General features: G+C 47.3%; 1 protein-coding gene across 1 annotated transcript in view; it reads left to right on the forward strand.

The window, feature by feature from the left end:
• Positions 1–8091: 8091 nt before the first annotated feature.
• LOC111974342 (endoplasmic reticulum aminopeptidase 2-like) overlaps positions 8092–13043 on the forward strand; it is a 9323-nt gene continuing 4371 nt past the window's right edge. The window contains 13 exon segments of the mRNA XM_070447347.1: positions 8092–8250; positions 8766–9343; positions 9451–9620; positions 9825–9963; positions 10182–10194; positions 10197–10315; positions 10414–10438; positions 10441–10533; positions 11333–11487; positions 11758–11871; positions 12003–12134; positions 12304–12435; positions 12808–12876. Coding sequence (XP_070303448.1) covers positions 8996–9343; positions 9451–9620; positions 9825–9963; positions 10182–10194; positions 10197–10315; positions 10414–10438; positions 10441–10533; positions 11333–11487; positions 11758–11871; positions 12003–12134; positions 12304–12435; positions 12808–12876 — 1509 coding nt within the window. The 5' untranslated portion in view covers positions 8092–8250; positions 8766–8995.

A 13043-nucleotide genomic window follows, 5' to 3' on the forward strand; every position in this document is an offset into this window, starting at 1 on the left:
AAGAAAGAGACTCCCGTGTAGGGTGGGGCTCGCTATTGTCGTCTAATTATTAGCACACACACACCCGTGACGGCGCCTGCAGCTCCTGGCCTTAATGGCTGCTCAGGCCCATCCCTCATCGCTGACAATGGACAAAGCAGTCATTCATGCTATCACTAATGCTAACCCTAAAGACTTGTGTGGGCTATGGCCACAGCCTTGCAGATACAGTTTGGAGGACCCGGTTAAGGCTAACACCATGCCACTGCTAGCCGTTAGCCTGGGTTGTGTTGCTAGCTGTGTGCTAATCACGCTTGTTAAAAAGTAATTGGGTCATTGCATAAAATGATTCTGTGGCGAGTTAATGGCATGAGTGTTGTGTTGTGTTGGTGTGTGTGTGTCGTGTGTAGGTGTGTTGTGTGTGTGTAAGACAGAGTTGGGCTGAGCCCTCTGACAAATGTGATTTCAGCTTGTTTTCAAGGGCACGTGTGTTGGTGTGTGTGTGTGTGTGTGTGGTGTGTGTGTGTGTGTGGTGTGTGTGTTGTGTGTGTGTGTGTGTGTGTGTGTGTGTGTGTGTGTGAGTGTGTGTGTGTGTGTGTGGTGTGTGTGTGTGGGTGTTGTGTGTTGTGTTGTGTGTGTGTGTGTGTGGGTGGTTGTTAACAATAAATAACACAGTGAAAAGCCATTTATAGTTCATATTGTAGTGTTGTTATTAGTAGTGTCAGTGTTCTCTTTGCTGCGCAAAGAATTGGGTTTGAACAAACAAGTGAAAGGTCAATATCCTTGCCATGTTGTAATATAAGATATTATAAAGTGTCTGGAAAACCTGTTTTAACCTGTTTTTAACCTGTTTTAACCTGTTTTACACAAAGATCAAAGTTATTGTGTGCCTGGTCATACGATATACTTTTGTTGTGTGCCCATAGATCACCAATCATATTCAAGCCCTTTGAGGAGTGTACAGACCAGCGTGTTACCAGGCAGTAACAAATGACCTACCCCGCCTTCGTAGACGGTAACCGTGAACAGCGGAGGACCCAAACCATAACGTTAACGGAAATAACGGTGACTCTACCGGTAAGGTACGGGCGCTGTGGATCTGCGAGCGTAGCCCCGGTCCACCACGTGGAGCTGCAACGCCGGGCTACATCGGCGGTGACGGTTATGGACGGCAGCTGGCGCGCTACCTGAACCCTGGCGGTGCGCATCCCGGAGGAGATGGCCCATGCCTACGGACGCTACGCAGGACCTGCAGCTCTGCCGAACGGAGTGCCCACCTCGGAACCGCATCGGACCGGGGAGGTCACCTGTCCTGCCTCTCCTCTACCACCTCCAGCCCTGGGCTATCATCTCCAGCAGCCACACGGCCAGGGCCAGCCCTCCCACACTGCTCCCTAAACGCCCCCCAGAGGTTCAGTTTGGAGGGGCCACGGGCACGCTGCAGGGAGCAGCTGGAGTTACAGGAATATTATTTCCACTCATGGTGTTTGACCTCCGACCACGGGGACGCTAACTCACGGCAGCAGCGTTCAGCTCTGAAGGACATGGAGAGTCTCCACCCACACCGTGAAACGCTGGAGGATCTTCCCGCAAAGCTCCGCCGACACTCCCATCCTATCACATGGCTCCTACTGCTCACTCTCTTTGCGCTCAGTTCTGCACTGTTATAGCGTTTGTGTGTGTGTGTGTGTGTGTGTGTGTGTGTGTGTGTGTGGGTGTGTGGTGTGGTGTGTGTGTGTGTGGTGGTGTGTGTGGAGTAGGTGTGTTCATAATGAGCCCTAGCTGAGCTGTAGGATAAAGTTCCCTCTTGATGCAGATCTAAGGTCATTTTGTGTTTTTCCCCTAATGGTTATGATTGAGGAGGGTAAACTAAGCTGACTCTGGATCTGTGGTCTAAGAGAAACTTCTAACCAGACCCTCTGGAAGATTTCACTTGTCTTCTTCTTGGGAAAAGAGATAGTTGACTGAACACCTGAGGCATATTACTGCATAAGAAGGAGTCCATAGCTGTAATCTGAACAGATTCACGACACTCCGTGTTCTTCCCATCTCTGCCTGTGTGGAACCTAGCAGGCTTCCTGGAGATTATGACCTGTCTATATTTGAGGATTAACCAACCAACACTCCAACTTGTGTGTGTATATTGTAGAAACACCTCCAGACTGTAAATATGTGTGTGACGTACCTGGAACGCACTGGATGGCGTTGTTTTGCTTTTTATTTTTGCGTGATTTTGTTGTGATGTTTTTTTTATACCTCATAGTACAGAGGAAGTTGTTTTAAGAGAAGCACTTCATTTAGATTTTTTGCTAAAATCCACACAGTGTTCCCCCTCTCCGCCTTTCAACCGCACCCCTCACTCTCTTCCCCTTCCACCCCTCACTCTTCCCCTTCAACCCCACCCCCCACTCTCTTCCCTTCACCACCCCCTCACTCTTTCCCCTTCCACCTCCCACTCCTTTCCCTTCACCCCACCATCCTCTCTTCCCCTCCCACCCCCCACTTCTCTTCCCCTTCAACCCACCCCACTCTCACCCTCCTTCTCCCTTCCACCCCCACTCTCTTCCCCTTTCAAACCCACCACCCCTCACTCTCTTCCCCTTCCATCTCCCCACTCTCTCCCTTACACCAGCCCCCCTCACTCTTCCCTCCACCCCCCACTCCTTCCCCTTTCACCCCAACCCCCTCACTCTCTTCCCCTCTAACACCCCCACCTCCCCCCTACATGTCCTCATCTTTAGGCTGTATCACCCCCTCAACCTGCTCCCCTTCAACCCCATCCCCCGCACTCTCTCCCCACTTCGCGACCCCCGCCACTCTCTCCCCTTTCAAAACCCCAACCGCCCCACTCCTCTTACCCCTCCCACCCCCCACCCTCGTTCCCCCTTTCAACCCCCACCCCCTCACTCTCTCCCCTCCACCCCCATCACTCTCTTTCGCCCTTTCACACCCCACCACCCCACTCTCTTTCCCTTCCACCCCTCACTCTCTCCCTCCACCCCCTCACTCTCCCACCCCCCACTCTTCTTCCCTTCCACCCCTCACTCTCTCCCTTCCCACCCTCACTCTCTTCCCCTTCCACCCCCTCACTCTCTCCCCTTTCAACCCCACCCCCACTCTCTTCCTTTCAACCCCATTCCTCACTCTCACTCTCTTCCCCTCCACCCCCCACTCCTCCCCTTTCCACCCACCCCCTCACTCTCTTCCCTTCCCTTCCACCCCACCCCTCACTCTCTTCCACCCCACCCCATCCCCTCACTCTCTCCCCTCTCCAACCCCTCAACCGCCCCCTAGACATGGTCCTTCTTTAGAGTCTGATATCAATGACCCCCTCTACCCACTGCCCCCTACCATCCTCCAACAGCCCAAGCTGTGGATTTCATCTGCAGTTTTGTCACTCAGTGCAAATCTCAAATGACACCTGATTCCCTGCAGTATGCTACTTTTCACCAGAGGGAGATAGGACATGTAGTGAACTAAACAGTGAACTATATAGGGAATAGGGAGCCATTTGAGACAGTTAACCAGCTCACTAACACAGTGAGATGGAACCTCGGTTTTAAAGCAGAGATTCCAAAGGCAGTTGAGTTGATTTAGCCTCTGTTCTATAATAACTTAATGTGAGCTATTTTCTGTTGAATGTATTCTGTATGGTACCATAGCAGCTGTTCAGAACAGTTTCAGACCCACCATTACCGTTCAATGTTTGATTATCATTTACAGTATATCTGCAAATACTGTGTGTGTGTGTGTGTGTGTGTGTGTGTGTGGGTGTGTGTGTAAATGCTTGTGCGCAAGTTAGCGTGTTTTACCAGGCTTATTGTCTCAGGACTGAAAAGACAGTCCTCTTTTTATGAACGTATTCACTGCTCACTGCTCGTTCACACGGCTGTATTGACTATGACATGCTCTTACTGAGCTTTCTTACTGGCGGTAAAGTTCAGCTGGTGGTAACAGTTCAATCCATTTACCAAACAGCTTTGACTATCAGCTTTTCTATGCTGTGTGTTTCTCTATGAGTGTTCAGTTTGCTTGCTGTTGCAACCAAAGACAACCACATACGGTGATTCACCATCGAAGCTCGCCTGTTTTCATATACGAACATGATGACCACACACCCCCTCCGAACCCAAACCGTAACCTCTCTACCCCCTAACCCCCTTCCTCCCTACCCACCTCTAACTCTTAGTAAACATGCTACTGTAGATGGACTCTGTTTTGCTACTACTGCCAGAGCTGACGGGCTGCTCCCGGATTGGGATACACGGACTAGGCTTTAGTAAACTGTAGACCAGGGTTGCACAACTCCAGTCCTGGAGGGAAGTAGTATACGCAGGTTTTAGTTCCAGCCCAGCACTAACACACCTGATTCAGCTAATCAAGATCTCGATGATTGGTTGATTAGTTGAACCAGGCAAGTTATAGCTGGGGTGGAACAGAAGGCTGCATACACCGCAGACCTACATAACTACCTGCTATAGACAGGGCACTGGGACTTCCACAGGCCGAGACGAAGTCACACGCGCTGATGGGATATATATGCCCTCATATAAAATTGCAAAGCAGTGTCTGGTGGGAAATGTATGCTCAGTCTGCCTCTGGCATTGTGAACTCTTAACTTGTGTGTGAGTGTCCGTGTGGTGAAGAGTGACTGCTCAATGTTGAAAWACGTAACTTATGTATAAACGTAGTGTCTGTTAGAGGAAGGTACGCTCCATATTCTGGCTGTTTCAGATGTGATTGTACTGCCACCTAGTGGRGCTCCATTGCTATGTCAGTGTTTTACTCTTATGGAGGCACTAATGAAAACTTGGGGAAAAAATGTARATTTGTGCAAGTGTTTTATTTAAAAAACAATAAATGAAAAACGGACCCAATGTGTCTTTTTCTGATGTATTTTGTCTTTGATTTGCCTTTTGTCGTTGTTTACAATAAATACTTCTACAGACCAAATAATATTGTTCTACAACAGATTTGCATTTTATTGACATATCTTACGTTATCTCARATTGTCTCTGGTCTTAGGGCTCGATTCAATCCGTATTGTCGAAGTTCAGCGCTGTAGCGCGATTCAAATTTAAAGGCAGTGTTCAAGCATTCYTGGKGACTGCATTCACGGTTAACGCTGCATCTATGGGCACAATTGGAAATTACCTTTACATTTCAAGCACGCTATAGAGCTGAACTTCGGCAAAACAGATTGAATCGAGCCCTTAGTGTTTTCTAAACGTGACAGACGGAATACGGTCCCAGAGCTGTGAAGCCCAGTTGACTCTGTCATGTGCATCTGTCTTGAGCATGATCACACACACACAAACACACAACACCACACACACACACACAACACACACACACACACACACACACACACACACCACCACACACACCACACACACACACACAACACACACACACCACACCACACACACACACACACACACAACCACACACACACACACACACCACACACACACACACCACAGCCCTACCTGTGAGTGTCATGGTGTGTTCCTGATGACTCTTGGCTTGCAGCCGGTGACTGACAAAACAGTCTGTATTGCGCCACTCACTGTTGCTCAGCCGTTACTTCGGCCTACGGCACTGTGGCCACGTCATGTTGCCTCCCGGACCCAACTGTAGGGTAGCACTGCAGGACACAGCTAGATTGAACTGTCAGGAGAGACAGGAGGTGTCAAGCATTAGACCGTCATGTCCTGGAAAGGACGAACAGATTTCAAAATATTTGAGCAAGTAACATCAGTCGTGTGTGTGTGTCTGTGTGTGATTGTGCTGTAGCTACCTTCCCTCCCTCAGGTGACATCCATTACCTCGCAGAGTGACGCCCTACTCAGGCAGAGGTAACACACCACCCGCAGCGTTACCCACCCTCTCACCTGCCAGGGAAGGCCAACACAATCACCATGTACTCAGCCTGGAACTGTGGTAAGGGTTGGTAGAGGGGATGAGAGAAGGATGGTAGAGGATGGTACAGGGGGATGTAAGGGGATGGTAGATGGGGATCCGTAGAGGGGGAACAAGCAAGGGATAGAGGAAGCGAGACGAGTTGGAGCTGAGCAAACAGTCTGTGTAATAGTCTCAGGCTGAAATTCAGTCAGTCCTTTTGTTTTTACTCTCAGTATGTTCCAAATCCTAAAAAAACAACAGACCAACCAAAAAATAATTTGCACAACAAATACAGTCATGTGAGATATATGTTGTAAAGTGAGTTTAGTTTAGGTCGGTCAGTTCTTTAAGTTAGGCCACAGACTGTTCAACTCTTTTACTCTGCAAGCGTATTCGAAGCATGGTCTTGGACAATAGGCTCACGAGACCGAACTTCCTACCACCAGGCCATCAACCTGCTGAACAGCTAACCCTAGCTATTCTACCTGCCACCTTATTAAATTATTTTCCCCTTAGAGACTATTGTGCACTGAGTGAATTCTAACCCTAATTGTAACCTAGCCTCAAACCAAACCCCTAGCCAAAAATATCCCTGTTCGCTTGTTGGGACCAGTTGAATGTCCGCCACTTACTTGGATTACTGGTCCACCAAGAGATAGTACAACACACACACACACACACACACACACACACACACACACACATCACACACACACACACCACACACACACACACACACACACACACACACACACACACACACACACACACCTCTGCTGTTCTATTGTATACTATTTATCCAACTGCGCGACCAAGATACTACCCACTTTATAGTTGTAAATACAGTCATAATTGACATAGCACATTCAGTGTCTATTATCCTATTGTATCTATACTGTATATCATACCGTGTACATACAAGGCTATTACTACGACACTACCTCTTCTATTACTTGTTATTTTGTATTTGACTCTTATTATTGATATTGATCATTGAACTGCAATGTTGATGGAACTGGCACACAAGCATTTCGCTGCACCTTTTATACCTGCTTTAAACTGTATGCGTGATGAATACAATTTGATTTGATTTGATTACTTCACAAGTTGTTACTCACCAGTCCAAAGGTAGAGAATGGGGAGGCAGAGGAGAATCCTATGTTGTTCTGTCATGTATGTGTGGCTGATGAGCATCCTCCTCTATGCCACTGTTATGCGTCTGTGTGAGAGAGTACATGAGTTGTGAGAGTGAGTGAGTGAGTGAGTGAGTGAGTGAGTGAGTGAGTGAGTGAGTGAGTGAGTGAGTTAGTGAGTGAGTGAGTGAGTGAGTGAGTTTGTCAGTAGCATTCCACAGGGTGGTGACACGTCACTGAGCTGGGCAGCAGTGCATTGTGGGGGATTATCAGCCCCTAGTCATGTGACCTCACACCTGCCACAGAATCTCCCCACAGATTGAGAGAGAAAGAGAGAGAGAGAGAGAGAGAAACGGAGAGAGAGAAGACAGAGAAGCTATTTCACCTCTGCTCTTTCACAGAGTCGTTCTAATGGTATCATGTTTACAAAGTGTTGTGTCTATAGTTCAGAGGTCCATAGGATCTTAATGTAGTGTACAACAGGGAGTTCGCTGGTTGTGTCTTCAACTGTGTGAGTAGGCCAGTAGTCTACCAGTAGTAGAGCAGTAGTAAACAGGTAACCACAGAGGACACCTGCAGCTCTGGGCTGTTAGATATGAGGTGAGAGGCTGATCATAATAATTATCCCCAAAGTACACCTGCATACACAAACACACACACACACACACACACACACACACACACACACACACACACACACACACAAACAAATTCCTACCAAGAGCATCACTTCAGGAACCTCCTGGTACTGTCAGAAGGCTAGTTGTGCACTCTGGACGAGACACATGGAAAGTATGTGTTCTTGCAGTGTGTGTATACAGGAGAGACAGTGTGTTGGATATAGTATGTCGGTCTCCAGTATGAAATGGGTGGTGTTGTTGTGGGGGTAGTGTGGATTAACCACCTGGTTTCCCCGCCTCACCAGCTGACAGGTTAAATACAGACACAGCTATATATATATATATATATATACAGTCCTAACATCAGCCTGGAAAATATGAAGAAACACTCTAATAATAACACTGCAGTCAGTAATGCATGGACAATCGTAAAGTAAACCATTCTATATGAGGGCTGGGCTGGTAAAGAAAGGAAAACTTTACAAAAAAGGAAGGTCACACACACACAGCTGCTGTACTCGCGGGGATAGGACAGGGGGCGGGAGCGTGAAAGAGAAAATGAAAGCTGTCAGCAGAGACAGAGAGCGAGGGAAGGATGATGCAGCTCAAATGAGGTAAATGAATAAAAACATGGAATTAACCTCCGTCTACACCTCCATCCAACTCAGGGAACATCTGGGGTGCTAGGGCAACATGATTTCTGTTCTATGGGGATAGTGTTGCACTTGTTAACATCAAAACAAAGTTATTTAGCTGTTTAGGGGGTGAATGTGGATTTGTGTCTGTCTATCCCAGTATCAGATTACAATTGCAGCCCTGTCCTTCTCTATTGTAGCCTGGACAGCTAGGGTAACTTACAACCAGCTATCTCTTCCACTCACCATGTTGTTTTTTGACATGTAACACACTGGGCTTGCTGCCTGGCTCTAAGCGTGTGTATCATTGCATAGAATAGATAGCAGCCTTTATCGACCAGACCGGAATTTAAATTGTTCAGCTTCTTGGCTTTATAAAATCAGACCTAATTAATTCAACACATTACCACTTCATTACTGTGTGAGATCCTAGATTCAATATTAACTGTAAGAAAAATACAAAAAATAACATAGCTCCTTCTGTCTTTCTTCAGGTTCAAATAACTTCTGGACATGTCTACTAGCCTGTTGCTGTAAGGTTATACATTTCCGTCTAACCAAAGAGAGACTACGTTCCTCCTGAAGTGTAATTATCAACAGCTATCCTCCCTGATGTTTCTCTACGCTCTGAAAACAAACTGAGTGCCTGCAGACTGTTTGCTGCTCTCAAGAGTGACCCTTGTCCTTATCCTTACAGTAGTCCTCCAAAAACATTTCCACCATAATGGTCAGGTTCTTGGTTCTGGCCCTCCTGTCTCTGGCTGGTGTGACCCAGACCTCCGCTAGCCCGACCCAGGCCTCTGAGCCCCCTAACACCACTGAGGAGCAGCCTCCCTTAGGTACAGGAAGCCTCTCATTCCCTTGGAGCCACCTCCGTCTTCCGGGGTACATTGTTCCGCTCCACTACCATCTCCTGCTCCACCCTAACCTCACCATGCTCAGCTACAGCGGTACTGTCCGGATAGAGCTCCAGGTTCAGAARAATACCAACTGGGTGGTGCTGCACAGCAAGGGGCTCCGTATCACTACAGCAACTATGTTGGACCAGAACCTGGCTCACCTGTCAGACCAGGTAGGCTACTCCCTCAGAACTAAACCGTCATTCTCAGTTTCTAACGATGTCCCACTTTTGTCTTCTCTGACYTGTCCGTCTAATTACTACTGCATGTGTGTCTTCAGGTGCTCCCTGTGCTCCACAACCCTACCCATGAGCAGACTGCCATCTTCTCTCCCAGAGTGCTCAGCGGTGGGCAGAAGTACTTCCTGTTTCTGGAGTTTGGGGCGGAGCTAGGAGAAGGCTTCTATGGCTTCTACAGGAGCACCTACAGAACCAGCACCGGAGAGACACGGTACAGAGTGTGTGTGAGTGTGAGTGTGAGTGTGTGTGTGTGTGTACCTCACTCTCTCTCTCCATGTGAGGGAGAAAGGCTGTGTTGTGCATCACTCCCTAACCAAATGTTTTTTTGTGAAACATCACATGATAAACTCCTTGTAATGTCTCTCTCTCTGCTCTCCACTCTCTCTCTCTGCCCACCCTCTATCTATCTCTCCAGGAACCTGGCCTCCACTCATTTTGAGCCCACCAGTGCTCGGATGGCGTTTCCTTGTTTTGATGAGCCGAGCTTCAAGGCTAACTACTCTATCAGTATCAGGAGGAGCCCAGCAAACACCGCCCTGTCCAACATGCCTGTAGTGAGTAAACACACAAAAGCAACATGGTGGCAGGTGGATCATAGTATGTGAGTGTGCATTACAATGTGTGTGTGTGTGTGGGTGTGTGTGTTGTGTGTGTGTGTGTGTGTGTGTGTGTGTGTGTGTGTGTGTGTGGTGTGTGTGTGTGTGTGTGTGTGTGTGTGTGTGTGTGTGTGTGTGTGTGTGTGTGTGTGTGTGTGGTGTGTGTCTCCCTTTAGGAGCAGACAGTGGTCCTGATGATGGTCTAATGGAGGACCGTTTTGCTGTGAGTGTGAGGATGAGCTCCTATCTGGTGGCCTTCATCGTGTGTGACTTCAGATTCTGTCAGCGCAACAACTGCCTCAGGGTCAAGGTAGGCTGGGACAGGGTGTGTGGGTGAATGTGTGTACATGTGTGTGTGTACAGGCCGGTATGTGTGATTTGCAGAGACATCACTGTCATATGTTTCAGGTATCTGTCTATGCTGCTCCTGAGAATGGCAGCAGACCCATTATGCTCTGAAGGCTGCAGTCAAACTACTGGAGTTCTATGAGAAATACTGCAACATCAAATACCACTTACCTAAACAAGGTAACTAAATACTTCAACATAAATACCACACCTAAACAAGGTAACTAAATACTTCAACATCAAATACCCACTACCTAAACAAGGTAACTAAATACTTCAACATCAAATACCCACTACCTACAAGTAACTAAATACTTTCAACATCAAATACCCACTACTAAACAAGGTAACTAAATAACTTCAAACATCAAAATACCCACTAAACTAAACAAGGTAACCTAAATACTTCAACATCAAATACCCACTACCTAAACAAGGTAACTGTCACGGCCGTTAAAAGAAGAGGACCAAGGTGCAGCGTGGTGAGCGTACATTTTCCTTTTTATTAATAAAAATTTTGCTGAACAAAACAACAAACACTACAAAAACAAACCGTGAAGCTAAAGGCTATGTGCCCTAAACAAAGTCAACTTCCCACAAACAACGGGTGGAAAAAAGGGCCAGGCTAAGTATGGTTCTCAATCAGAGACAACGATAGACAGCTGTCCCTGATTGAGAACCCTACCCGGCCAAAACATAGAACTACAAAACATAGAACATAGAATACCCACCCCAACTCAKGCCCTGACCAAACCAAAATAGAGACATAAAAAGGATCTCTAAGGTCAGGGCGTGACAGTAACTAAATATATCAATATCAAATACCCACTACCTTAACAAGGTAACTAAATATATGAATATCAACTACCCACTACCTAAACAAGGTAACTCAATGGTGCTGATGACCAGGGTTCAATAGCAGTTGTTGAAACAAGTAAGGTAATCATTGAAGTTGCTGCCTGCCTTTCCCCCACTCCAGACCTGGTTGCTATCCCAGACTTTCAGGCCGGAGCGATGGAGAACTGGGGTCTGATCACCTTCAGAGAGACCAGCCTGCTCTACGACCCCGCCACCTCCTCAGCCTCCGATAGGGTCTGGGTTACCATGGTGATCGCCCACGAGCTCGCCCACCAGGTGAGAGCCGGACAGAAAGTTGTTCACGGTGTTGAACAGGAAGTAGCAGGTCATGGCAGGAAGTGAACCTTGGTAGTGTGAAGAGGGATTAGGCTTTCGTGTCATAAAGCTCTGCATTCTTCGGGAAGTTTATCCTCACTGGGAGACTAATGGATCTCCTCACAGTGAATGGACCTGAATGAAATGACTGGAACAGATCTCTGTCCTTCTCTTCTGCTGACATCTCTCATTGTCTGTCCTCTCCTGCCTGCCCGTTTGTCTGTCTATCAGTGGTTTGGCAACCTGGTGACCATGGAGTGGTGGAATGACATCTGGCTGAACGAGGGCTTCGCCAGATACATGGAGTACATCGCAGTCAACGCCACATACCCCAAACTCAGAGTGGTAAGATCCTGTTACTCATATGTTGTACACATCCCTACTCCAACTTCACAGTAGTATTAATGATTAGTATGAATGTTTCACATGTCCCTGAGGGATGTTCCTGTTGAAAAGGTGCGCTTTTTATCTCTCAGGAGGATTATCTGGTGGACACCTGCTTCGCTGCGATTGGTCGAGACTCTCTTAACTCCTCCCGCCCCATCTCCAGTGCGGCTGAGAGCCCCACACAGATTGAAGAGATGTTCGACACAGTATCCTACGACAAGGTAGACAAAAACGCACACATGCATGCACGCAAACACACACACACATCTTTTTTCCATCACATTGCTTTTATCAACCCTGTCTTTACTTCAAGGGACGGAGTAAGGATGAGCGTCTAAAGTATTGGATCAGGACCACAGTGTTAATGTACTGTGGTGTTTGTTCCACCAGGGTGCATGTGTCCTGCACATGCTCAGACACTACCTGACTGACCAAGTGTTCCAGAGTGGAATCGTGCGCTACCTTCGCAGGTACAGCTACAGCAACGCTCACAACCAGGACCTGTGGGACAGCCTGGCCAATGTGCGTAGATCGATCAAATTATATAGATTTTATTATAAACTGGGTGGTTCCAGCCCTGAATGCTGATTGGCTGACAGCTGTGGTATATCGGACCATATACCACGGGTTTGAAAAATATTTATTTTTACTTCTAATTACGTTGATAACCAGTTTGTAATAGCAATAAGGCTCCTCGGGGGGTTGTGATATTTAGCCAATATACCATGGCTAAGGGCTGTATCCAGGCACTCCGCGTTGCGTCGTGCGTAAGAACAGCCCTTAGCCGTGGTATATTGGCAATAAACCACCCCCCTCGTGCCTTATTGCTTAATTGATCCCTCTGTGTAGGATGATTTAGTGTGTAAATGTAAGGTGCTGTGTTGTTGTTCTCAGACGTGTTCAGAAGAGGAGTTCAGCTCTGGAGAACACTGTTACAGCAGCAGGCAGGCAGCTAAGAACGCAGTAAACACACCTCTCTTTACATAGCAGTGCATTACATTACAATACCAACAGTGAAGTCTCACCACTGATTTAAGAGTGTGATGTTTACCCTCTCTTTACATAGCAGTGCATTACATTACAATACCAACAGTGAAGTCTCACCACTGATTTAAGAGTGTGATGTTTAC

The sequence above is a fragment of the Salvelinus sp. IW2-2015 genome, linkage group LG15 (assembly GCF_002910315.2).
Source record: "Salvelinus sp. IW2-2015 linkage group LG15, ASM291031v2, whole genome shotgun sequence".
Lineage (NCBI taxonomy): Eukaryota > Metazoa > Chordata > Actinopteri > Salmoniformes > Salmonidae > Salvelinus > Salvelinus sp. IW2-2015.